The 25,101-nt window shown below is 46.0% G+C and overlaps 1 protein-coding gene across 4 annotated transcripts in view; it reads right to left on the reverse strand.

The window, feature by feature from the left end:
• LOC140846565 (uncharacterized) overlaps positions 1-22,218 on the reverse strand; it is a 64,277-nt gene extending 42,059 nt beyond the window's left edge. The window contains exons 1-2 of one of the 4 annotated variants that reach the window (XM_073223434.1): positions 21,213-22,216; positions 11,247-11,450 (exon numbers count right to left, since the gene is read on the reverse strand). In XM_073223434.1, coding sequence (XP_073079535.1) covers positions 11,247-11,450; positions 21,213-21,439 — 431 coding nt within the window. In that variant the 5' untranslated portion in view covers positions 21,440-22,216. Of the gene's footprint in view, positions 1-11,246; positions 11,451-21,212 lie in introns of all 4 variants that reach the window. The other 3 variants (XM_073223435.1, XM_073223433.1, XM_073223432.1) reach the window with 3 other exon arrangements.
• Positions 22,219-25,101: the final 2,883 nt, after the last annotated feature.

Below are 25,101 nucleotides of genomic sequence, written 5' to 3' on the forward strand. Positions count from 1 at the left end.
GGCCAGGGAAAGCGTCATGGAGCAGGAGACCTTCCGGAGACCCAGTCGGCAAGTAGGAAGGACCAGAGCTGACTCTCACTTAAAGGAAACAGCAAGTATAATAGACCTCATGTGGAACTTGAAGTTTTTGTTTCCTTGGGTATAGAAAGGAAGCTCATTTGTGTCTGGGGCAGAGGAAGAGGGAGGGAGGCAGGGTCTGAGGTATACAAGCGCTTGTGGTTCATGTGAAATATCTGAATTTTCTCAACTTGAAATGAGAAGACATTGGAAATTTAGAACAGCACTTGACATGAAGTGATTTACACATTTAAACAATCATCTTACTTCTGTGGACAAGGTGGTCGCAGGAGTAATAGAACATCTTAAGGAATATCAGTGAGAGTTACTTACACTTAAGGATAAGTATTGAAATGCACTGAAGTGGACAGCTCAGAATCAACTTTGGATATGAAAATTTCTCCAAGGAAATTATTTTTAGTGTGTTCGAGGCTAGAAAACATAACCCTCCCATTAATGCAAGCTTGATTTAAGAGCTAATCTCCAATTTTTTGATCAAGCATTTGTCATTTTAAATCTTGCACTAAGAAAACAAAACCTCCCGAACTTTGCTCTGCCATTCACAGCCTAGATGGAATCACCTCGGCTTTGCAGAGGGTTCCAAAGAGTTGCTGTGAGGCAGAAAGGGGCCAAGTGTGAAACACTGATCTGGGGATTGCAGGCCACCAATTTTATCTGACCGTTAGATGAAAAACTTGGGATCCAGAGAGGCAATAAGGAGAAAGTGATGGGTCAACTATTTGCATCAGGTTGGTTTAAATTAAGAAATATGAGTGTAGCTTCCCAGCAGACAAAGCGATCAATCATCAGGCTGACAATGTTGTAACCTGCAAGAGAGGCAAGAGTGACCACGCTTGCAGAAGGGCCGGGGGTGAGCCGCCACAGGCTGCCAGGGTCCCGGCACTGCTCCCCACACTCACCCTCCTGAGGAGTGGACGCCCATACCCAAACAACTGCCTGCTCCACACCCCTGAAAGGCTGCATAGCTTATTCCTGGGGCAAGAAGGGGCCCTAGCTCAGGACCCACTTTGCAAATGAGGAGACTGAACCCAGCTCAGAACTGTCACTTCTATCAGACGGTACAACCTTTGCCCTGAAAGGCAGCTCCAGCAATTTCACTGGACTAAGCATCACCTTCCAGATGAGCAAAGGCAGGAGCAGGCACACCCACTGTGCAAGATTCCCACAGGTCCGTGCAGGCCTGGCCCAGCTCCAGACCTCACCTGTGGCACTCCTGCGGCCATCTGCAGACCCAGGTTCAGGGCATGGGGTCAGAGGCACTTGGGCAGCAGACTCCCGGCCCAGCTCAATGCCTTTCCCTGGGCCCACACATCTTTCCTAGAGCCCCCAGCCTACCATACACTCGGTTCGTTCTTTCTGCAATGCTATTCAGCTGCAAGAGAGAGAAGATTGCATGGGCCCACAGCCAGGGATTGGTGACTCAGAGGTGCCCATTCCAGGAGACAGTCTCTTGTCTTATGCCATGTTAGACACCCAGGGCCAGACCCTGGCATCTGCCAGCAGCCCACCCTCACAGAATGGAAAGCTCTTCCACCCTCACCTCTGTTGTGTAGGGTTTACGTGACACTCGTTCACTATTTTTTTCTGCAGGACCATCTGCTCTGCAGACACTGGGGATGGGTTACAGGCCCATCTTCTGGGGAACCCTGTGAAAGCCACCTTACAGGTTGGCAGAGTTGATGGGAAATCAAGATGTAGGTATATGCTTTCCACAAGAGATTTTAGAGGTAAGGACTCAAGAATGTTGAATGTTCTATACGGAAAGATATTCCATGCAAATAGAAGCCCAGAGTGGCCTGGGGTAGCTATACTAGACAAAATGACATTAAGTAAAAGCTTTTATAAAGGAGAAACCAAAACATTGTATGTTCGTGATGGGGTCGACTGATTGAGAAAACAAATGTTACAAACACATTCCCCAAACATCAGCACTCCAAAACTTACGAGGCTAACTATGATGGCATTTAGAGAGAAACAGAAGGCTCGACAATAAAGTCTGGAGACTTAAATATCCTACTTTCAATAATGGATAGAACAGCTAGACAAAAATATAAGGAAACAGAGATGGGAACAGAGAACTTCAACAACACAATAAACCAACTGTATGGAATTGATATGCAGACACTCCACATGACATAGCCAAATGCACATTTTTCTCCAGGGAAAGTGAAATTTCTTCAAGATAGATTACATGAAAGGCCACAAAACAAGTCTTAAAATTTAAAACAATGGAACTCATTCAACAATGAAATGGAAAAGAGAAAAACTGCATAAATCTTGGAACTGCACTGAAGAATTCAATAGAGAGCTTCAACAACAAACTTGACCAAGAAGTAAACTAGAAGATCGTGAATCTGAAATTATCTGGTCATAGGAGCAAAAAGAAAAAGGAATAAAAAAGTGTGAGGAAAGCCTACAAGACTTAGGTGAAATCAACAAAAGAAACAATATATGCACTATGGGAAACATAGAAGACAGGAAAGAGAAAGGGACATAAAGTGAATTTAAAGCAATAGTAGCTAAGCCTCCCAAACACGGAGAATTCAGAAATGGACATCCAGACACATGAGGCCCAACTGACCCAGATAAGGTGAAGCCATGAAGGGCCACACAGAGACACATGAAATTTAATTGTAAAAAGTCAAAGACAGTAAATGCTGTGAGCCACTGCCACTGATGCCCGTGGCAGAGCTGCAGGGCCTGCCCTCCCCTGGCACCTCCCTCCTCTCCTGCTCTCACTCCTCTGGAGCCAGGACTGCAGCAAGGAGTGTGGTGACACCCCTTTCTGTCCTTCGCTTCCGCTCTGGGCGGCCCACGATGCTGAGCTGCCCCGGCTCCAGCCTGAGATGAATGCTGAGGCAAAGGCCCAGTTCAGCATCCTCCTGGCTACCAACTACTACAGTGGTGCTCACTATAAACAATACCCATCCAGCGCAAGCAACGTTTATTCCTACTGTGAGTGCCGTGAAAAGAAGACAGAAAACTCCACCATGAGGAAGGTGTAATTCAAGAAAACAGTGTTTTATAGGCTGCAGTACATTCCTAATAAGTACTTTAAAGGCAACATGGTGACCAAAGAGAAATTCTAGGATGCCAAGCAGGTGTAGAGAGCATTTCCAAGATAATTAATGTCTTAAATGAAAAGGGATGCAACTACATTCTTGAAAAATATGACGACCATATTACAATAGAAATAAAAGCTGTTCCCAAGGGCTCTGTTATTCCCCAAGGAAATGCTCTTTGTAGTGGAAAACACAGGTCCAGAGTGTTGCTGGCCTGCTACTTGGTTAACCTCAAAGGCACAGACACAGTGGCGGGAAATGCTGTGATTAAAAAATACTTTGGAACAAAAGATCCTTTCTCAGGTTATTCTGTTCCAGCAACAGAACACAGTACCATAGCAGCTTGGGGGAAAGACCAGGAAAAAGATATTTTGAACATTAGTAACACAGCTTTCATCAGTGCCTGTATCTGTCCTCAGATACAGCTGAGACATTTTTTAATGCCTGTGAGAAAATATGGGGTGAAGATCTAAAGACGTTTAATACTATCAACAAGTACAGTGGCACCACTAATAATCAGCCCTCTGTGTGGGTAAAATTATAATATTTCCATAATATCTCACCAGCTTTACTGTATTTGCATATCCTCAGTGGTGGAGAGTTCATCGCCATATCAATGGTAATTACCTGAGCAACTAAGGGCTTATCTGAACCTGAACATTTAGGGAGAGGTCCTTGCTTGCTTGCTTGCTTTTGCCAGAGCAGGAGAGATGGCCCTGGACTGCAGTTTGTAAGCAATAAATGGATTTTAAACTTTATTTCTCCCTTTAACTGATTTCAGTTTTAGAGGTATTTTGCCCCAGGATTTCATCTCCCTGGACTTACATCTGGCGATAATGAATGGCCACTGGTGGGTGCCTGAGAAGAGGCCACCCAAACCTCCTCAGGTTGCTGCCTAAAATGCTTCTGCAGGATAAGCCTCCAGAGGCCACAGTGTCCCAAAGGAGACCACAGAGCCCAAGACTGTCCAACAGGAAGAGACCACAGCCCGCGACTATCCCACAGGAAGGAAACAGAGCCCACAACCATCCCACAGGAGCAGCCCACGGAGGCCATGACCATCCATCCCACAGGAGCGCATGGAGCCCACAACCGTCCCACAGGAAGAGATGGGACCGGAGCCCACGGAGCCCATGATGGTCCCTCACAGACAGACAACAGTGCCAGAGGCTGTCCCACAGACCCAGACACCCCACAGCCTTTTCCTGTTCCCATTCCTTGTCCCAGCTCTCTTCATGTTACCATTGCTGCTCTTGTGCATCAGGTGCTGCAAGAAGGTGAGGGAGCCGCACCCACACAGCCCTGTGCCCAAATTCTCCAGCACCCCTCAGGCACCCAGACTCCTGCCCGCCCCAGGATCCTGCTCTAAGGTCACCTGGCCAGATGTTTAGGTACAGGTGCTGCCCTCCCATCCCTGGGCCCACACAGCCTGGATGCTGAGGAGCTCTGTACCTCAGGCTTGCCTCAAGGACGTGGCCTGTGAGATGCCCTGGCCACTGAGGAGAAGTGACCCAGGCTCTGAGACGGGGCTGCCTCCCAGAGGCCAGTGTTCTGAGGGACTCAGGTGGACAAAATCTGGGGAGAGACCTCTATTGTGGAGGGAAAGAGACCCTGAAGGGGCAAAAATGGCCCCAAAGTACAGTCAGGTGCCCCAGGATTCCTCTCCTCTGGGGCAGCTGTGCCTGTAAAACCAACAAGGTCTCTGCCCATCACTAGAGCCTTGTCATTCCTCCCCAGTCACTACGCAGGGCCAGGTTGTGCAGGACCCCGTGCTGGGCATGGGGGACAGACATGAAGCGGCCGCATTCCTGCCACAGCAGCTCCAGGTCTGGTGTCCCGACTGGCCTTGGTCTCAGGGTCCTGAGGGTAAAATGTAACCTTCGTGGCGTGTGGGAAGGGCCCTGCCTGAGCAGAGCAGTAAGAAAGGCCAGAGGCTGGCCCAGGGAAGGGTGAGCACTGAGGCTTGGCTAGCTGGGCTCCCAAGGACACATGCCGGAGAGCTGCAGGAGGAAGGACCCCCGGTGGTGTGAGAGGACAGCCCCAGCAAGAAGCCTGCAGGTCCCAGATCTCCAAAGTAGGGGTGCTGAGGACAGGAAGCCAGGGTGCTGGGCGGACTTCCCTGAGGGCTGTGCACTGGGGGGTGCTTCAGGGTGTGAGAGCGGAGGGGAGAGAAGAGAAGGAAGGGAAGGGGAGGGTCTCTTGTCTTCATAAGATGTAAAGAATGCTGATGAAAACCACCCCGTGGGACACGTGTGCCAGGACCAGACACCCCAGCCTGAATGTCTCCCCAGGGACCGACAGGGGGGTGTGGACTCAGCTCAGGCAGGTGGGGCCAGCTGGCCACAGACCCACATGAAGCAAGCACTCAGATGGACACCCAGAGCCCTATTCTGTCCCTCTGCTGCAGAGCAGGGTCCCCCGTCGTGTGCATGGCTGAGCCAGAGCCCTCCAAACCCCTTCCGGTCTGTTTATCTCTTCATCTTTCTGTCTTCCAGAAACTGCCACCAAAAACAGACAAGGTAGGTCATGTTTTGTTGTGATGGCATCAGAGCCTGATGGGCACAGTGGTCTTCAAAAGGAGACCTCCTGCAGCCTGGGGATATTTCACCATCAGTCCACCTATCACTGCCTGGGCGGAGGGCTGGCAGAAGAGGGTGACAGAGGGGCAGATAGAGGGCCAGGGTGGATCCCCCCCCTGGGATAATGTGGAACTCACAGTGTCACCCAGAGGACACCCTTCTCATGCTCCCATCAGAGCCTGCCCAAGGGCCTCTGTCACTGAATTAGCACCTTGGGGGCCTGTTTCAACAACTGCTATGATTTCCCTAAAACAAAGGGGCTTTTGTCACCGCCACATCTGCTTTTCAGGGCAAACTGGACCTGTGGGGTGACAGTTCAGACCTGCACCCAGACGCCCCTGACATGCCCGTCAGCCCAGGAACAAGGAAAGTGGGGCACAGGATGCTCCCCCTGGGCCAGGGCCTTTGCTCTTTGCCCCTGCCCACTGCCCTCAGGGACTGTTGGTCAGAGGGCCCTGTGCAGGCCAACATATTAAAGACTAGGAACAACAAATGCTGGCAAGGATGTGGAGAAAGGGGAACCCTCCTACACTGCTGGTAGGAATGTGAACTAGTTCAACCATTGTGGAAAGCAGTATGGAGATTCCTCAAAAAACTAAAAATAGAAATACCATTTGACCCAGGAATTTCACACCTAGGAATTTACCCTAAGAATGCAGGAGCCCAGTTTGAAAAAAACAGAAGCACCCCTATGTTTATCGCAGCACTATTTATAATAGCCAAGAAATGGAAGCAACCTAAGTGTCCATCAGTAGATGAATGGATAAAGAAGATATGGTACATATACACAATGGAATATTATTCAGCCATAAGAAGAAAACAAATCCTACCATTTGCAACAACATGGATGGAGCTAGAGGGTATTATGCTCAGTGAAATAAGCCAGGTGGAGAAAGACAAGCACCAAATGATTTCACTCATCTGTGGAGTATAAGAACAAAGAAAAAACTGAAGGAACAAAACAGCAGCAGAATCACAGAACCCAAGAATGGACCAACAGTTACCAAAGGGAAAGGGACTGGGGAGGATGGGTGGAAAGGGAGGGTAAGTGTGGGGTGGGACAACAAAGGAGGCATTATGTTTAGCATGTATAATGGGGTGGGCAGGCACGGGGAGGGCTGTGCAACACAGAGAAGACAAGTAATGATTCTACAGCATCTTAATACGCTGATGAACAGTGACTGAAGGGTTTGTCAGGGGACTTGGTGATGGGGGAGTCTAGTAAACAAAATGTTCCTCATGTAATTGTAGACTGATACCTAAATGAATGAATGAATGAAGGAAGGAAGGAAGGAAGGAAGGAGGTAAAAATACATAATGAGAAAAAGTATCTTCAGTAAATCATGTTGGTTATACTGGACAGAGCTACACGCAAAACATGGACCACTTCCCTAAAGCATATAAAAACAAACTCAACGTGAATTAAAGACTTAAATGTAGGACCTGAAACAAAATTTCCAGAAGAAAACATAGGCAGCAAGCTCTTTGACTCTGGCCTTGGCAATATTTTTTTGATCTTCCTCCTCAGTCAAGCACAACAAAGGCTAAAACAAACACATGGGACCTACATCAAACTAAAATGCTCTGTACAGCGAAGGAAACCATTAACCATACAGAAGAATAACCTACTGAATGGGAAATGTTCGACACAACATATTCAATATAGGGTTAACATACAAAACATACAAAGTACTCATACAACTCACCATCAAAAAGGCAATCCAATTAAAAAAATGGACAAAGAACCTGAATAGGCATTTTTCCAAAAAAGACATACAGATAAGCCAACAGACACATGCAAAGATTCTCAGTATCACTAACCATCAGGAAAATGCAAATCAAAACCACAATGAGATCTCAATTCAAATGTTAGAATGGCAAGTTCAAACTGAAGACAAAAAATAACAACTGTTGGCAAGGATGTAGAGAGAAGGAAACCCTCATACACTATTGCTGGGAATGTGAACTGGTGTCATCCACTATGGGAAACAGTACATGGGTTCCTTCAACAATTAAAAATAATGTAATACCATATAGTCCAGCAATTCTGCTTTAGGAGTTTACCCAAGGAAAATGAAAATACTTATCTGAAAAGACATGTGTATCTCTATGTTCATTGCAGCATTATTTACAATAGGCAAGATACAGACAGAAGCAGCCTAAATGTCCATAGATACACGAATGGATAAAGATGTGTAACACACACACACACACACACACACACACACACACACACACACACACGTGTGGCATATTACTCAGCCATAAGAAAATAAATCCTGCCATGTAGGCCATCAACAATCTAAGTCGCCTTTGGAGCACGTGCCATTGACAGGAGGTGCTGTGAAGGGTCCTTGACGTCTGTGGCCTTCTTCCCGGTAAAACACAACTCCAAGTAATCACAAGAGAAACATCAGATTAATTCCAACTGGAGAAAAATTCTACAAAATTGATGGTGAAGAACCACAAAAATAGAAAAGATCATTCAAAACAAAGAATGTCTCAGAAACTCTAGCAAAGAGTGTCCTAGGGAGATGAGATCACTAAATGTAATGAGGTATCCTGAGTGGGATCTTAGGGGAGAAAGGGCACAACTAGGGAAATCTGAGAAAAAGAATGGATGGTGGATGGTTACAAGGCAGCAACACTGTTTCCTTAATTGTAACAAGGAACTATAATGACGTGGGAGTGGAAGTGGTCTGAGCAACTGTGAAATCCTGCACTACCTTTGCAAATTTTCTGTAAACCTGGAACTGTCTTAAAAGAAAAATGTGTTAAGTAACACTTTTCATATTTTAACACATAGTATTTCTAAACTACTAGAAATTACTATTAATTTTGATTGTCACCTAGTTCTACTGTTTTGTTTCTTAAAGATAGTGTTTATGACACAGAGAACTAAATAACCCAGGAAGATACAAAATTTCCAAACAACTATGCTACAGTTTTCATTTTCAGTGGATAATGCATGTGCATATTTACTTGTATATTATGTTACTTGGGAGGGTTTTTTAAGTTGTTTCACTGGTATGGCTGTGTGCGGGTCACTCCCAAAAAGTCATGTCATCATAAATGTATGTAGAGATTCAGACACTGTCATGTCTATTTCACCACATGGTTGAACATTCAAAAGATTGCTGTAGGAACAAAAAATAAAATGCCTCAGTGTGACTGGCTCACATGTATTCCAAGAATACTTGTACATTTCAGCAGTAATGGAACAGAATAAAAATCTCTAACTCAAATATTCAGATTACAGTTATGAGAACAGAAGGTATGACCATTAAGAGATTCAATGTTTTGTCTTGATATTTTCTGATCAGAAAATGTCTAAAAAGTATTCAAACATCATGTCCCAGGTGATAGTGAGCAAACAGTGACAAAATCAAAGAATTACAGGTGTCCAACTATACTCCAAGTGATGGTAGATGTTGCTATGTTGTGTGCCAGACATGATACTTAAGAGATCACACAGAATTATTCAAAGCTAAAATGCTGGTATGCTCCCCAATTTACTGCAACTTACATGTTGATAGAATTCCTTTAGCTAATGATGTAGGTAAAGATAAAAACTGATCTGTTCTTCTGTGCTTACAATTCAAAAGGACTACATAATGCACCTAAGAAATCAGGTTAGAACCAAAATACAACTGAATATAAAAAGCTAATACTTTTCATACACTTCTGATTGCACAAGAGAAGTAGCCCAGCATGAGTATGTCAGAGGACAAGGTATGTTCATGTAACAACACTGCCATCACCACAGACGCTGTACTGACTGCACTGAAAGCAAAGAAAACATGGACAGGGTACATGGACAGGGTGTACCTGCAGTAATTATTAGTAAATAGTAAAAGGATAATGCTGACAGAAAAACACTCATGGTCACAGTTATTACACATGAGCAACTATGGAGTTTGCATTAAAGTCAGAAGCCATTACTCCTCTACTGTCATCACGCCCAATTTGTATCTTTTTCGGTTGATCATTTGAAGACACAAACGATGATAAGCTTAAGAACATTACACAACGGATAAACAGGTTTTGTGAATTGAATCACCAGATGGGACATTTTCAGCTTTGTCCTTGAAAGTACTTTAAGTATATACTTACAAACACCCAATGGTCATAAAGATCAAATGCATCAGCCATCGCCCAATGCAAAATATACATTGAACAGATACTAAAAGTGTACATGTATGTAAGCATATGTGAATCAAGAGCACACATTTTAAAATTCAAATAGTATAAGTTGAAAATAATATGGAATCGAAAACCAAACTGAAAATACACAATACCGACATCAGAAGCATCTCGGTGCATAGGGACAGCACCTTTTTAGGCAGTTATCATGATGGGATGATACTGCAAACCAAGTGGAGAGTGTTCATGAGGCCCTCCAACAAAACATCCTGACTTTATGTAAAGACGCCTACCTTTAGAAGGCCTCCCTCCCAACCTTGCTTACAACTCAAGTGAGGAGGTAATTTTTATATTGGAGGAATGGAAAGCTTTTAACAGGACACAGGATACTTGGATTTAGAAATAAACGGAAAGTAGAGAAGTGACAAATGAAAAACCTCCCACTAAACATATCAATTCTTAATACAAAGAGGATCATAACCAACAGCAAGGAGACTACAGATACCATCATGTTATTGCTTGAATGGAATCATACAAAATTCAACTAAATGCCATCAGATTTGCATTTTTAACAGGCAAAAAATGCATGTGCAATGAAGGTATCTCATTGTCAAAGCAGTCGTGATCTTGGTTCTTCACTATTCTGAAGGTTTATGTTCTCAGGTATTCCATTCTCAGTGGTTTCCAGCAGTACGCAATGGTCGGTATTTTAAGAACAACCACTGGGTTTTGATCATCTCAATCTAACTGAGGATGTTATATTACACTCAAAAAAATTGGGTAGCAACCTGGGTTCATCAGCTTTTAATAATACTAATCACACTGGAATCCAGGAGGAAATGTTTAATGAGCCAGTATTTTTCAGTATTTCATATTGTCACCACATTATTAGAAAGATAAGCATATTTTAAAGACATTACAGATCACTTATCTTCTTTGAAAGCCAGGAAAGTGAAATTATAATGAATTCTGCATTTCAGAAACTTAGAATATTAAAGCCTAAGATAATGTATTTTACTACAACCTCTCTTGGTCCATAGTTTCTCAAACACTTTCACATTATAGCAAATATCAACTATCAAAAATTAATCAAGCCGTGTACAGACTACTCAAATTTGCCTTTTCACTGGGGGTTCCTATGTCCAGGCCAGGGACACCCCACGCCCCCACCCTAAACATCTGTAAGTCCCAGTATCATGTGTGTCCGCTACATGACTGTCCTTCTTTCCCTCCCTCTGCAGCTCTGCAGGGACTTCTCCCACAAAACCATCCTCAGTCCCTAATGAACACAACAGCACCCTGGGAGTCTGACCCACTGAGCCCCTTCCCTACGGAACCTGCCAGAAAACAGAAGAACTTTCACCTGCTGTGAAAGTCTCCTTACCTGAAGACGTAGAGAGTCAGCCACGGGGGATGGCACAGAAGGGAAGGCTCTGGTCTGCAGCTGAAGGTCAAAGGCCTGGAGAAGCGGCGGCCCAGCCTCCTCCTCTGCATTCGGGGCACAAAGGGGGTGTGCTCACAGGGACCCTGCCGCACGCTGTACCGCCCCGGAGCCAAGGCCCTGCAGGCGCCTCCACGCTGGGTCCTTCTGAAATGAAGAGAAAGCCCTGAAGGAAGGTGCCATGCGCTCTACCTGCCTCACAAAGACTGGATTTTTGCTCCCCGTCCTGGCCACAGGGGAACCGCAGGACTCCAGACATCACTTTGGTTGTCCATGGGCGCCCCCTGCCGGCAGTCAAGGTCAGCGCAGCATTATAGGAGGGAAAAACAGAACCACCTCTTCTAAAAACATCCTTTCTGCAACTAGCAAAACTTGCAGTCAACACACAGTGTGAGTTCTACGAACCCTCATCAACATCCAGGCAAGAAGTTTTTTAGAATCCAAAACAGTGTATGTAATGAAAATATTGATGCCTAAAAATGATGACAGTGCTGATCAAATGTTACTACTACCACCACTGCTACTAATGAAAACAAAATTAGCAACATGGGAGGTTAGAGTGCATACTCCCATATTCAGTCAGCACCTGTGCCCTGAGTACTCGGCTGCACCAGGGCAGGAAGACCCAACAAGGCCCCTGCCTGCAGGAGCTCCCGGGGGAAGTCACGGGGGAAGATGGACAAAAGCCACAAAAACACCACCATGTGGATGAGAAGAGCAAGTGCTCTGTAGGGGAACAGCAGAGCACCGCGTCCCGAGCTCCACTAGGTGGAGCTGAGCAGGCTAAGCTGAGGTGCCATTCTGATTGTAGCGGTGGGACAAGCAGCAGCCCTGCACAAATCCCAGTGAGTTAGCCTGGCAGGAGGCACAACCTGCAGACACATGGAGACAGAGGCAGTTTTGCCAGAGTGGAGGTGACAAGGAGGAGGCTGGCAGGGGGGCAGGGGAGCAGGGGCAGGAGGGGTGGGCCGGGGCCTGGTGTGGTACCACAGCATGAACAACCAACCGCTGCTGCTGTGGGACTTCTCCCCAAACTCAGTGGCTCAACCAACATTTACCCTCCCAGTTTCAGTGGACCAGGAATCTGGCAGCTCTCAGCCAGGAGCTCCCGCTAGACTCTCGGGAGCTGGGGCTGCAGGCCAAACCCAGACAGGACCTGGTTCCCTCAGCGCCCGAGCTCATGCGGGGGTGTAAGCAGGGGTGAGTCTGGAAGGGGGGCCTGTGTTCTTCTGTCTGTTCGGCTCCCTCAGTGCTTGGCCACGAGGGCCTGTATATCAGTTCTTAACATGGAGGCTTGGTCCCATGAGAGGGAAGGACAGAGAACACGGGTCAGGGTGAGTGGGTAGGACAGCAGTCACATTTTATGACCAGATCTTTCAAGTGGCGCACGGTCACATGTATTGCAAGGCCCAAAGCTAGAACAAAAGTTCGTGCCAGCTCCAGTCCAGAGACAGAGCAGGCTCACGCCACAGCTCTCACCACTGCAGCTCACGTGCCAAAACAAGTAACCCACCAGCCCCGCTTCAGAGCCAGGGCCCCTCCCAGTCACCTCTCCTGTGACACACGAGGCTCAGCACAGGCACCTACACAACAGGCCCCTGCAGCAGCTGCAGACCCAGACCCAGAGCAGGCTCAGTACACAGCTTCCACGCAGGCTCCAGGGCCAGGACCCCCGCCCACAGCAGCTCAGCAGCAGCCCAGCCCCTGGGGCAGCAGGGGGTGCAGGCGCAGCACCAGGGCAGCCTCCTCCTCCGTGTTCTCATCGGACAGACACCACAGGCTTACTCCATTTCGTCTTACAATGTGCACCTCACATGACATTTAACTCTCGGATTCTGGTACACTGTCCCTTTCAGCGGCAGGAAGTACAGGCACAGTGTTGCTCCACCAACAGCACTAGCCAGTTCCAGAGCATCATCATCAGGGGCAAATCCTGTCCTTATGAATCAGGAACTCCTCGCTCCCCGCCATTGTCCCTGGCAACCACCGATCGTCCTCCTGTCTCCACTGATTTCGCTCTTCCAGATTGTTCGGAAAAGTGGAATCATACAGTATGTGGCCTTTGGTGTCTGGCCATAAAAGCTATGGGGACAGTAAGTTAAAAATCCTTTCATTTTTAATACAAATAACAGATTTCACTAAGAAAGATCCCTGATGGATCAAAGAGGAATGATAGAAAATGAAGCCCCAATATTAAATTAAGATTTCATTAACCTGGAATAAGGACCGCTTTTCTATGTATGAAACGGGAGTCAGAAAACGAAAGGGAAATGTCTGGGTTAGTGAAACACCTTTAAAGGCTTTTATTTTCCTGCATATACAATGTTTAAATTTTCCTCATGTAAGTATTAAAATTAAAATCAGAAATGTTTCCACTGATTTCTAATATGTTATGCTTAGTTTTTTTAACTTTATAGCAGTTAATTTTAATTTAGTGAAATAATGATTTAAAAGTAAGAATAAGAAAAGATACATTCTTTCTACTAAAATCATACCAGCAAATAACAAATGATATGGATCATTCCAGGCGTTTGCCTTTAAATGCACTCATGCCTGATGAGTGTATGTATGTGTGCGCGATGGGGGTGAGGGAATGTGCTCTTCCACCCTGAGGCCCCACAGGTGACACATGCAGTCAGTCTTGTTCCACTCGCTCCTTCCCAGGGGACACATCCATTTACCCAGCAGTCCCACTGTTAACTCTTGAGCCATTTCCAATGTTTCACTCATAATTACAGGGCGGGTACACCTGCGTCCATCCACCTCTGTACTTTTCACTCTGGTCACTATGAGGGGAACACCAGGAACACAACTTATACACACTTTTTAAGGTGTTGGCTCAGTTTCAACCTTGTTTGGGAAACAGGGCCCACAGCCACACTGCCACTGAGACTCAAGGAGGGGAGGTGGCCACGCCAGGAGTGAGGCCATCAGGGCACCTGGAGGGACCTGTGGAGCAGGGAAGAACCTGCCCAGTCCCCTCCTGCAGGACCTCTCAGAGGTACCCTGCTCCATGTCTTAGAAAACACCTCACCCAGGCCCCTTCCCATGACACAGCCCAGTCATGCCCTGGCCGTAGCCCAGGCCACTCCAGGCCCTTCTGCTCATACCTCAGCTTCTAAGCACAGCAGCCAGGTCCTGCTTCCAGGCCAGTGGAAGGTGCAGGCCAGCCCCCTGCTTGCTTCCCAGCACCTGGCTTAGGCCCCCTTCTCTCAGGAAGGAACCTGGAAGGGCAGGTCAGTAATTATACATATGACCTTTAATGTATTCATGCAGGTGATGGCTCTGAGCTGCAATGACAAGGACCCCTTGAGCTTGAGGGAGCAAAAGAGCCCTTAACAAAGCACATCAGGAGCTCACGGAACCTGCGGGATGAACAGAGCATCACCCAGAGGCTCAGCACGGGGCACAGCCCCTAAAGAGTCTGCAGCTCTTCCAGCAGTGACCCCTCTGCTGTATTTGTCAGCCTACAATCACAGGAAACACAAAGATAAAAAAGGAACACATGCTGGAGAAAACAAACAACTTCCAAGTAAACAGTGTCTACAAAGAGTAATTGTCAACTAGCCTCTGAGAATAGCCTGCCAAGTGTTTCTATGCAATTTCAGATGGGTTTTGCTTGAAATGTGGTTTGGACTACTCTGAGCCGAGAAGTTAATTAAGGCAATAAACCCAGACAGGGAAGCAAATAACCACAAATGCTGTGTCTCCTATACATCAGGCCAAGGAACAGGGGCTTTATTTACTACATCATTTCATCTCAACATGATTAATTTGACCTTACCACCTTTGTACATAAGTAAAAAATTACTTCAGAATCACTAAACAGAAATGCAAAGATGTCACTATTCCTAGAATTCCTGCCACCATCACCCAACTCTTTTTTGTTCAGCACTTTTTTCATATGAATAGAAGCAGCTCTAAAAGCTACTGTTATTTCAAATAGAGCCACTCACATCCAAACACCAAAATGCACTGGAACTTCACCTCCACCTTTAAAGCAGAGAGGGGAGCAGTTTCCCAGCAACCTAGCTGGCCTGCCACCTCAGCAAGCCAGAGACCACTGGCCCACTCAGATGTCCCCAAAAGATGACTCCCTTGCCTGTGACTACACATGCTCTCTGGAGACCCAGCAGGGCCACCAAGGCAATATGAGGGCGCAGACACAAACTGGGCCTGCACCTGCACCGGCTCCGGCAGACCAGCCAGGGGGCGCCCTGTGGGGCCTTGGAACCCCCTGTACCATAGGCAACCACCCCAGGAGAGCAGCCGCAGGGCAGAGCACCCCGAGGGCCCCAGCCCACACCTGTTGGAGCTCCAGTCCGCCATCCAAACCCACCAGGCACATGCAGTCTACCCAGGTAACACTCCCTCCCAAGGCCACTCCTTCAAGACTGGGAAAGGCAGCTAATTCACAGAAACAGAGGAAATCAAGAAGGGGAGGAGACAGAAGAATATGCTTATGACAGAACAAGACAAAGCAGGAGAAAAAGCCTAGAGGAAATGGCGTTAAGCCATATATGTGATGCAGAGTCCACGGTGATGGTGACTAAGATACTCAAGAAACCTGAAGGGAGAGTGGACGAGCTTGGTGAGAACTTCAACAAAGAGACAGGAAATAGGAAAAACAACCAATCAAAGCCAAAGAGGAAAGTAACAGAGAAGGAAACTACATTGGAGGAAATCAGTGGCAGATCAGAGGGGGCAGTGGTGCAGCAGCCGGAGGACAGGGTGGAGGGGAGGACGCACGCTGGCCGCAGACAGGAAAGGCGATCTCATGGCACGAGGACAGCCTCAGTGACCTCGACCAGAACATCAAGCCCACCGACATCCACATGACAGGAGTCCTGGAAGGAGAAGAGACAGAAACTCATGTGAAGAAAGAATAGCTGAAAACCTCCTGACCTGGGAAAGGAAACAGACGTGTAGGCCCAGCAATCACAGACAACCCCCAAACAAGAGAAACCCAAGGAGGCCACAGCAAGACCTGAGAATGAAAATGTGTGAAAGTTTCAACACAGAGTCAAAGGCAGCAAGAGAAAAGATGCTGGTGACCCGCGAGGGGAACCCCATCATGCTCTCTGATAGGAGCTCCAGTCAAGGACCCTCTAGCCAGGAAGGTCACCCAGACCTGAAGAAGAGATCAAGAGTCTCCCAGAAAAACCAAGTTGAACAAGTTCACCAGCAGTGAAATGAAACTTTAAATAAAGTTAAATGGACTTGTTTAAACACAAAAGGAAAAGAGGTGTTCTGGAACACTATCACGGGATACTAATTTCACTCTCCAGACCAATCACAATGCAAAGGTAGTAAAACAGTAACTTGAAAGCTAGGATGAAGGTAAAAAGACAAAACTAGTAAGATTCAATTTATTTTAAAAATTTGTTAAGGGAATCATCACGAATACATGCTATCATATGCATGAAGCATGGAGAAGGGAGAGTAAAAACTTAATACCACCAGAATGCATCTGAAATTAATTTCACATAGGCTGCTGTACACTTAGGATATTATAGGTGAACCTCAAGGTATCCACAAGCTAAAAACTTAGAGCTGATACAGAGAAAATAAAGAATCCAGGTGCGATACTAAAAAAATCTATACTCATCACCAAGAGAGTAATGAACAAAGACTACAAAAAAATAAAACAATTCACAAAGTGAAAATAAGGATGGAGCTATCAATAATCACTATAAATATAAGAATCTAAAGGCTCCAATCAAAAGACACTGGGTGACTGATTGGATGAAAAAACAAGACCATCTGTATGCTACCAGCAAGAGATTCACTTCATTTAAGGACACAAACAGACTAAAAGTGAAGGAACGGGAAAAGATAATCCTATACAAGTGAAACTAAAAAAAAAAAGATGGGAAGCAATACTACTATCAAGACATACAACAAACAGAGAATGCATTACATAACAATAAAGCCATCAATGTAGCAAGAAGACAGAAACTATAAATATCTACACACCCAACAGTGCCTAAACATATAAAACAAATATGAACAAACATAAAGGGAGAAAAACAGTGTAATGCAATAAGAGCAGGGAATTTATAACACCCTACAGATGGACATCAAAGAATTGACCATGTATACAGAAAACTGAAAATGAAACAGGAGCTTTGAACAAGTTATTACACTAGATGGACTTAACAAACATATACACAAGAATCCATCCCCAAACAAACAATACATATTTTTAAATGTGCACTTTCCAAGAGATATCACACATCAGGCAGAAACCAAATCTCAATAAACTTGAGTCAAATCCTATAAAGCATCTTTTCCAACCACAGTGGAAGATAAGCTGGTAATCAGTTACAGGAAAAAACTAGAAAAAAACACATACATGAAGGCGAAACAGCATGATGCTAAACAACCAATGCTGCAACAGGTACATCTAAGAGGAAAACCAAAAATACCTGAAAACTGAATAGATAGAAAAAGAACAGATGAAAATCTTTAGGACACAGCAAAAGCCCTTCTGAGAGAGACATTTCTAGCAATACAAGTCTACCTCCTGAAACAAGAAAAATTTCAAATAGGCAGTCTAAAATTACCTCTAAAGGCATTAGAAAAAGAACAAAGCACCAAGTGAGAAGAAAATAATAAAGGCAGGAGGATTAAATGATGTATAGTATTACAAAAATATTTTTAAAAGTTTCTCCTTCAGAGAGACAAAAATGATAAATTTCTAGTGAGACTCATTAGAAAAAGACAGAACACTCAAACACAATCAGTGCTGAAAAAGATGACATTAAAATATAAACTATGTGAATACAAAGGATTAAAATACATTACTAGGAAAAATTACACACCAATAAATTGGGCAACCTAGAAGAAATGGATAGGCTCCTAGAAACCAACACTTTCCCAAGTCTGAAGTAGGACGAAATAGAAAATCTGAACAGATTGATTATTCATAACAAAAATGAATTGGTAATAATAAAAAAAAAACTCCAAAGAAAAAAGCCCACCACGAAATGACTTCACAACTCAACTCTATGAAACATGCACAGAAAAGGGCTGATATATATACTCAAAAATGTGAGGAATAAAGCATGTCCAAATTCATTCTACAAGGCCAGCATTACACTGACATCAAAACCAAGAAGAAAAGAAACACTAGAAAAATAGAAAATTACAGCCCAATAGCCCTGATGAACATAGATGCAACAATATTCAACAAGCACGAGCAGATGGAATTCAAAAATGCACTGAAAGGATCACTGACCTCAACCAAGTGGGATGTTTTCCAAGGAAGCAATGATGGATCAGTTAACAAATTACTCGATGAGATACACCAGATTACAAAAGGGTGGAAACTCTATGATCATCTTGAAACATGCAGAAAAAAGCATTTGGCAAAATTCAACATCAACTCATGATAAATAAATAAGTCTAAAAACAAAGTGGGTTGAGAGGGAACATGACTCAATATTTTAAGGAAATACAGGACTAACCCACAGCCAAAATTATAATGGTGAAAAGCAGAAAATGTTTCCTATAGGATCAGGAACAGAACAAGGATGTCCACTCTCAACACTTCTTCAACACAGTACCTCAAGTCCCAGCCACAGCAATCAGAAAGAAAAAGAAGTCAGACAAGAATTAGAAAAAAAGTTCCCCAAACTGGTAAGGAGGAAGTAAAACTGCCATGTGCAGATGGGACGACACTCTATCTAGAAAACACTAACAAATCCAACAAAAACGATTAAAACTAAGCATTGAATTCAGTAAACTGCAGGATACAAAATGAATATACAGAAATATATAAAAAAACAAATTTGCAGAAAGAGAATGTAAGAAAACAATCACACTTGCAGTTGTAGCAAAAGCAGTAAGAGATGTGGAGGATGTTTAACCAAGGAGGTGAAAGAGCTGTACTCTGAAGATGCTAAGATACTGAGGCAAGAAACTGAAGGTGACAAGTTAATGGAAAGCATCTCATGCTTATGGTTTGCAAGAATTAAAATGGATGATATTAACGTTAAAATAAAAATTAGTAGTATTGTTAAAACTACCTGCAGCTCTGGGAGAAAATTGCAAGTTGATGCAGCCACCATGGAAAGCAGGATGGAGGTTTCTCAGAGAACAGCTGTGTTCTCTGTAATGCTATGGGATGAACCCTGGGAAGGGCACTGAATGGTGGCTTGCTGAGGATGCTAAAAGGAGTTATCTACCTGCCTTGTGTGACCCTGGAGCTAGAGAGCAGCAGATGTTTGCAGAAATGGGTCAAGTAGAACTTTCATGAGTTGAGTTCAGAGAGATGAAGTTGTTCCCTGTGGAGACCTTGCAGGGAAAACAAAAATTAAGAGGGTGAACCTGACCCACTGGGCTTCTCCACTAAGAAGGGTCAGTCCCCGCTAGCAGATAGCTTCTTTTCGGAGGCAGGGAGGGTGGGTCACAGGGGAAGCCCTGATTTGCAGGCAACCTGCCTCGTGGAAGTGGGTGGGAAGGATGCTCTCACCTGTGACTATTCATGCTCCAGGGGCTTCCCTGCTGAGCTCAATCTCCCCAGCAGCCTGCCCCAAAGTCTCCCCACCTGACTTCTCTGTTAGGCGGTTGTGGTGAGCCAGCTGCCTTCCTCAAGTTCTCCTAGTGCACACGCACCCAGAGACACACACTGTGCCAGGCCGCACAACGCTCTAACACACACACACACCACACGTGCAAGAGCTACGACACACACAGACACATCGACCCCGGACACCACGGCGACGCACTCACCAGGGGGCCAGGCCGCTGCCACGCAGCCGCAGGGGCCTTGACACACCCCCTGAACTCCTGTGCACTAACCCGTTTGTGAGCACAGAAGGCCCACGGCCCCTACGGATGCACCCTCCCAGCACCCATGCCCGCGTGCCCACAGACCAGACACCCGAACCTGCAGTCAGAGCATCTGGCGTGCCTGGGAAGCTCCCGGATAAGACCTGGTCACCTTCCTGGCTGGGTAGGTGCATGCGCTGCCCATGGCTTTCCAACGCCCACGCACAGCTTTCCACTTTCCTCCCAGGGCCCATGCAACACCCCCTAACTCCCTGATCAAAAAGTCAACGTGGCGATGCATGCGTGAGAACGAAGGAGCGAAGGAGCCGGGTCCCTGGCAAGAGGGCCTCTGGTGGCGGCGGCAGGGGGCTAAAGGGGTCTGGCAGCGGAGAGCGCTGGGAGTCAGTGAGCGTTTGCGAAGGCAGCGAAGGTCAGCGTCAGTGGGAAGAAGGCATTGCACGGCGGTGGTGGCGGCAGGCGTCCGGGGCGGGTGTCAGCGGGAGGCACCGGCTGGCGGGGCCAGGCGGGAGGCGGGCTCCGAAGATCGTGGCTGCGCTTTGGTGTTAGGAAGGGGCGTCGGAGGCCCTTGGCTTTGGCTGGCGGGGGCTGGGCGTCGGTTGCGGGCGGACTCCGTCCCCTTACGACGCTGCGCCCCTGCACCCCGGAACTGACACCAAAGCGATACCGCCAGCCGCCGCCGCCAACCTCAGAGATCTCCGCGCAGACACCCGCGCCTCCCGCAGCTGCAGACGCCACGGCCCACGATGGAGCGCAGCCCGTCCACGCGGCGGCCCACTGCAGACCCCGCTCCCCGCCGCCTCGCCCTCGCCTCTGGCTGCACCACCTGCCGACGGCAGCCTCGGAGGTCCGCCCCGCGCACAGACACCCGCACCTCCCAAAGCTGCAGACGCCACGCCCCATGATGAAAAGCAACCCTTTCACGCGGCGGCCCAGTGCAGACCCCGCTCCCCGCCCCCGCCTCTCGGGGCGCACCTGCAGACGGCGGGCTGGACTCCGCCCCGGCGGCAGACCCCGCAGCGAGGCGCCCCAGCCTGCAGCCTCCCGCACGGAGACCTTCCCCGCCCGACCCCTCCCGTACCCGGCGCCGCCCGCCCCCTGGGGGTGGCCACTTACCGTGAGCTGCCGCTGCGAGCACAGGCCTGCGTGAGGAAGAGGGCGCCGGTCCCTGGCGAGGGAGGCCCCTGGAGCCGGCGGGAGGAGGCCGCGGGCGGTCGCTGTTGGAGGGCGCCTGGGCTTTGGCGACCGACGGCGGCGTCAGCTGGGCGGGAGACACCGGCGGGCGGGCGCAGGCGGGAAGCTTCCTCTGCTGCAGCTGGCCGCGTACTTTTGGAAAGAAGCATGGCGGGCACCGGAAGCGGGCGGTGCTGGCCGGCAGGACGCTGCCCCGCCCCAGAGCGACGGAGAGCAGGCGCAGCAGGCGCAGCAACCCCACACTTCCCTCTCGGTGCAGCATCCCTGTGAAATCAAAGATAAGAAAACTAAAATGAACCGAGGAGGAGTTCATCTAGAGGATAGAGAATTAAGGGGCAGGTGCTGTGAGAGTTAAAGAGAATAACTTTTCAGATTGCATGTACGGGAATGTTTAGTAATCTTCAGAACTGCCATCAAGTAAATGAAATTAGGCATGGAAAAGTGATCTTGAGAAAAGTCATTTCTGGTAATTAAATAATCTTTTCTAAAATTCTTCGAGACGTACCAATAAAGATAGAGAGCCCCTTCTAATTACTCATGGTTTCACACCTGTGCGTCTACGAAAGCAATTCAGTTTGGCAGTGTGACCCTATGGAGTGTTAGAATATTTCAGGGTATCACTGAACTGACCCATCACAAACTCACTATCATTCCCCTCTGATGCCCGTGCCAAAGCACACATGGTCTTATGTTCTGAATCCTGGTAAAAAATCATTAGTATCTGTCCAGTTCTAGAGAAAAAGCCCTTATTTTACTTGTCTCTCCCCTTAGAACCTGATTATTTGTTTAATTACACTGTTCTATATATTCCATAAACTTCTTTCCAGTTCATTCAAGTTGTGGCCCCCACAGCCCTGGGCTATGGTCCAGGTTGCAGACCTCTCTGACCTGCAGTACCCAAAGCTTCTAAATGCTCATTTCCCTCTCCTTTGTCTCTTAACCTTCAGTCTGTTTTTTACAATGAAACAGCCAGTATGATCTTCACCATTCTATATATCTGATGGTGACGTTCTCTTGCTCCAAAAAACTTCAGTGATTTCTTGCTCTTTGGGAGGAGCTCAAGGTCCCTTCTCCTTGTTCTTATCTCTGAAGCTTCATACCTCACTGGTCACCTACCTCGGATTGTTAACTCCTTGACATACCAAATATTTTCTCTTCTCCAGCTAGCCATGCTCTCTTCAGCTTGTGAGACAGTGTCCTCTTTGTGTAAGATGCACTTTGTAAGAATAGAAATAAGTTAGCATAAGCATAGCCATCTTAAAAGCCTAGAAGCCATTTTCTGAGTATGTGACTTAGAAAGAAAAACTGGAACTGGGTAAGGCCTTGAAAAACAAGCTAATCATGAACACCAGATGGTGGGCAGCTGTGGCCTTTAGTCAGCTAACCTTGGTCAGCTAATCCTACATACCAAGCTTATCGTGCAGAACCTCCCTGACAATTGAGGAGTGGTCTTATCTTGCTCCTGCCTAACCCCAGGATGTATGTCTTGCAAGAATAATGTGCAGCTGTGGAAAATTACTATGAGTTAAGTGTTTTGAAAATGCTATATAAACCCTTGGCTTTGAGTGCTCGGGGTCCTTGTTGAGACCCGCTGCGTCGGGCTGACATTGGACCCCAGCTAGCTGGCAGAATAAAGACTTTGCTTGAATTTACATCTCTATGCCTGTGTAGTTTGTTCTCTGGAGAAGCCTCGGAAGCCCGGACCCTAACACACTTATTCTCCCCACCTCACTCCTGCCTTACCTGACCTTGCTCGTGCTCATTGCTCAGGGTCCCATCCACTGTGCCATCCTTGAAAGAAGCCTCAACCGTCCTTTTCTCTCAGGTCTGATTAAGTGCCCCTTTTCTGCGTTCTGATCACAGCCATGTTTAGCTGTCTTCTTCACCAGACTGAAGCTCTGTAGGAACACAGGTCATGTATTTCTTATTTAGGATTGTGAAGAAACAAACAGAAGAACAAAACCCACAAAAACAACAGTGAAACGCCGTGAGGGGCTCATCTAGCATTCAATAAACATTTGTTGAAGTAAAATTAAACTTCATGTATTCTGCCTTTCCATGCAATAGTAAATATGCCAAATGCTAAGTTAAATGCATCTATCACTTCCCTGCTAGCCTGGGATTGGCTGAGACTTTGTTACTTGTCAGTATGTCTCAGAACATAAAATTTATCAGGCTCACTGTTGTGTGCTAGACAAATACATACTGAGTGCTGGTACATACTAGGCATTAAAGAATAATTGCTTTCCAAGGAGCAATACAAAAGAACATTTTTTCATTAGCTTATTACTAGGAGCACAAGAATAATCAAACCTTTACAAAAAATAATATTCTTAAGTAATTTGTCAGAATACAGTTTTTAATTTCCCCAGTAAAGTTGCACTTGTCAGCCCAGGTTTCTGTATTTGAGGCCTCTTTATAATATGCTGGGAGAACAAATGGACTGTAATAATAACAATTTCATTTTTATAATTGGTGTTGTGCTTTCACCTAGCAGACCATTACAATATCAATTGGCTATTAAATAAATGTATTGTCCAAACACACTTTACATTAGAATTATGAACAAAGCCTCGGTATTCTCACATTTCAGGCCTACATTCTTGCCGCATTTTGAGGTCATGGACCACTGTGTTGGATTTTCTTTATTCTTGAATGTGGCTCCTTGAAATGTCAGATTCTAAGTTATTTGTTTTTCTTTTTGTTAGCAATCTTCTTAAAAATGGAAATATAAAGTGAACATGAAATACCAGAAAACAAGATATCTTTTGATCATTAAGTTCAGTTTTTTAAGCTTTTTTAAAGTGTAATACACATAAGCATACACTTCTAAAATGAGTTAGTATTCTCAATGTGTTTTCACAGCCTTTACATAATTGTGTAAAAGCCATCAAAATCATGAAGCAGAACTTCATCATCGCACCTAAGACCCACCTTGTTCTAGTCACTAATCCACCACTCCCAAGGTTAACCACTATCCTGACTTTTAAACACAATAGATCTGTTTTGTTTGTTTTAACCTTAACATAAATGAAATCATACAGCATGAACTTGTTTGTGTCTATTTCTTTCCCACTCAAATTGTGTTAATGAGACATCTGTACTGTTACATGCAGTTGTAGATTATTGTCATGGCTGTGCAGTATTCCATTATTTGCACGTAGTACTGATGCCGGGGTTCTTGTTCGCAAGCAGAAGAACGAGCTTCACAAACAGTCAAGGTAGGAGAGCAAGGTACAGGCCTTTATTTAGAGATAAAGTGAAAGGACAAAGCTCCCGGCTCATGCCAGGAGGGGACAAGAGAGTCCGTAGTGGTGCGTTGTCTAGGGGGTTTTATAGGCAGCTGAGGATTTTTCGAGAACATGAAAAAAAACTTAGGAGTGTGGCCTTGTTAAGTGGTCTCTGAATATTTAGAATTAACTTAACACAAGCAACTTCCCCTGATGATTTCTCCCTGAGATACCAGCATCTTGGTCTGGGGGCATATGAAACAAGGCCACCTGCTCAGCCTCCAAGGTGGGCTGAGGCATTGTTTGCTAAAGAGTTAAGTGAAGAATTTCTAACGTCTTAACTTCTTGGGTATTAAAATGCAATCTTATCTTTAAGGTGGAATCCTTCCTGCCTTTTACTGTGTTGTTAATGCCTGGGCTTACTTGCTAAATTAGTTGCCCAGCTTGTAAAATCACTTCATCAGATCTGAAGGAGGAAAGACAGCACATAGGCCCGGGCCTTTTAGTATGCTGAAGTGAACCTTACACATGATTATAAGTGATTAGCATAATAAAACATGTGCTACTCTTCTTTATCTGGG

This window comes from Manis javanica, chromosome 15, assembly GCF_040802235.1.
Source record: "Manis javanica isolate MJ-LG chromosome 15, MJ_LKY, whole genome shotgun sequence".
Lineage (NCBI taxonomy): Eukaryota > Metazoa > Chordata > Mammalia > Pholidota > Manidae > Manis > Manis javanica.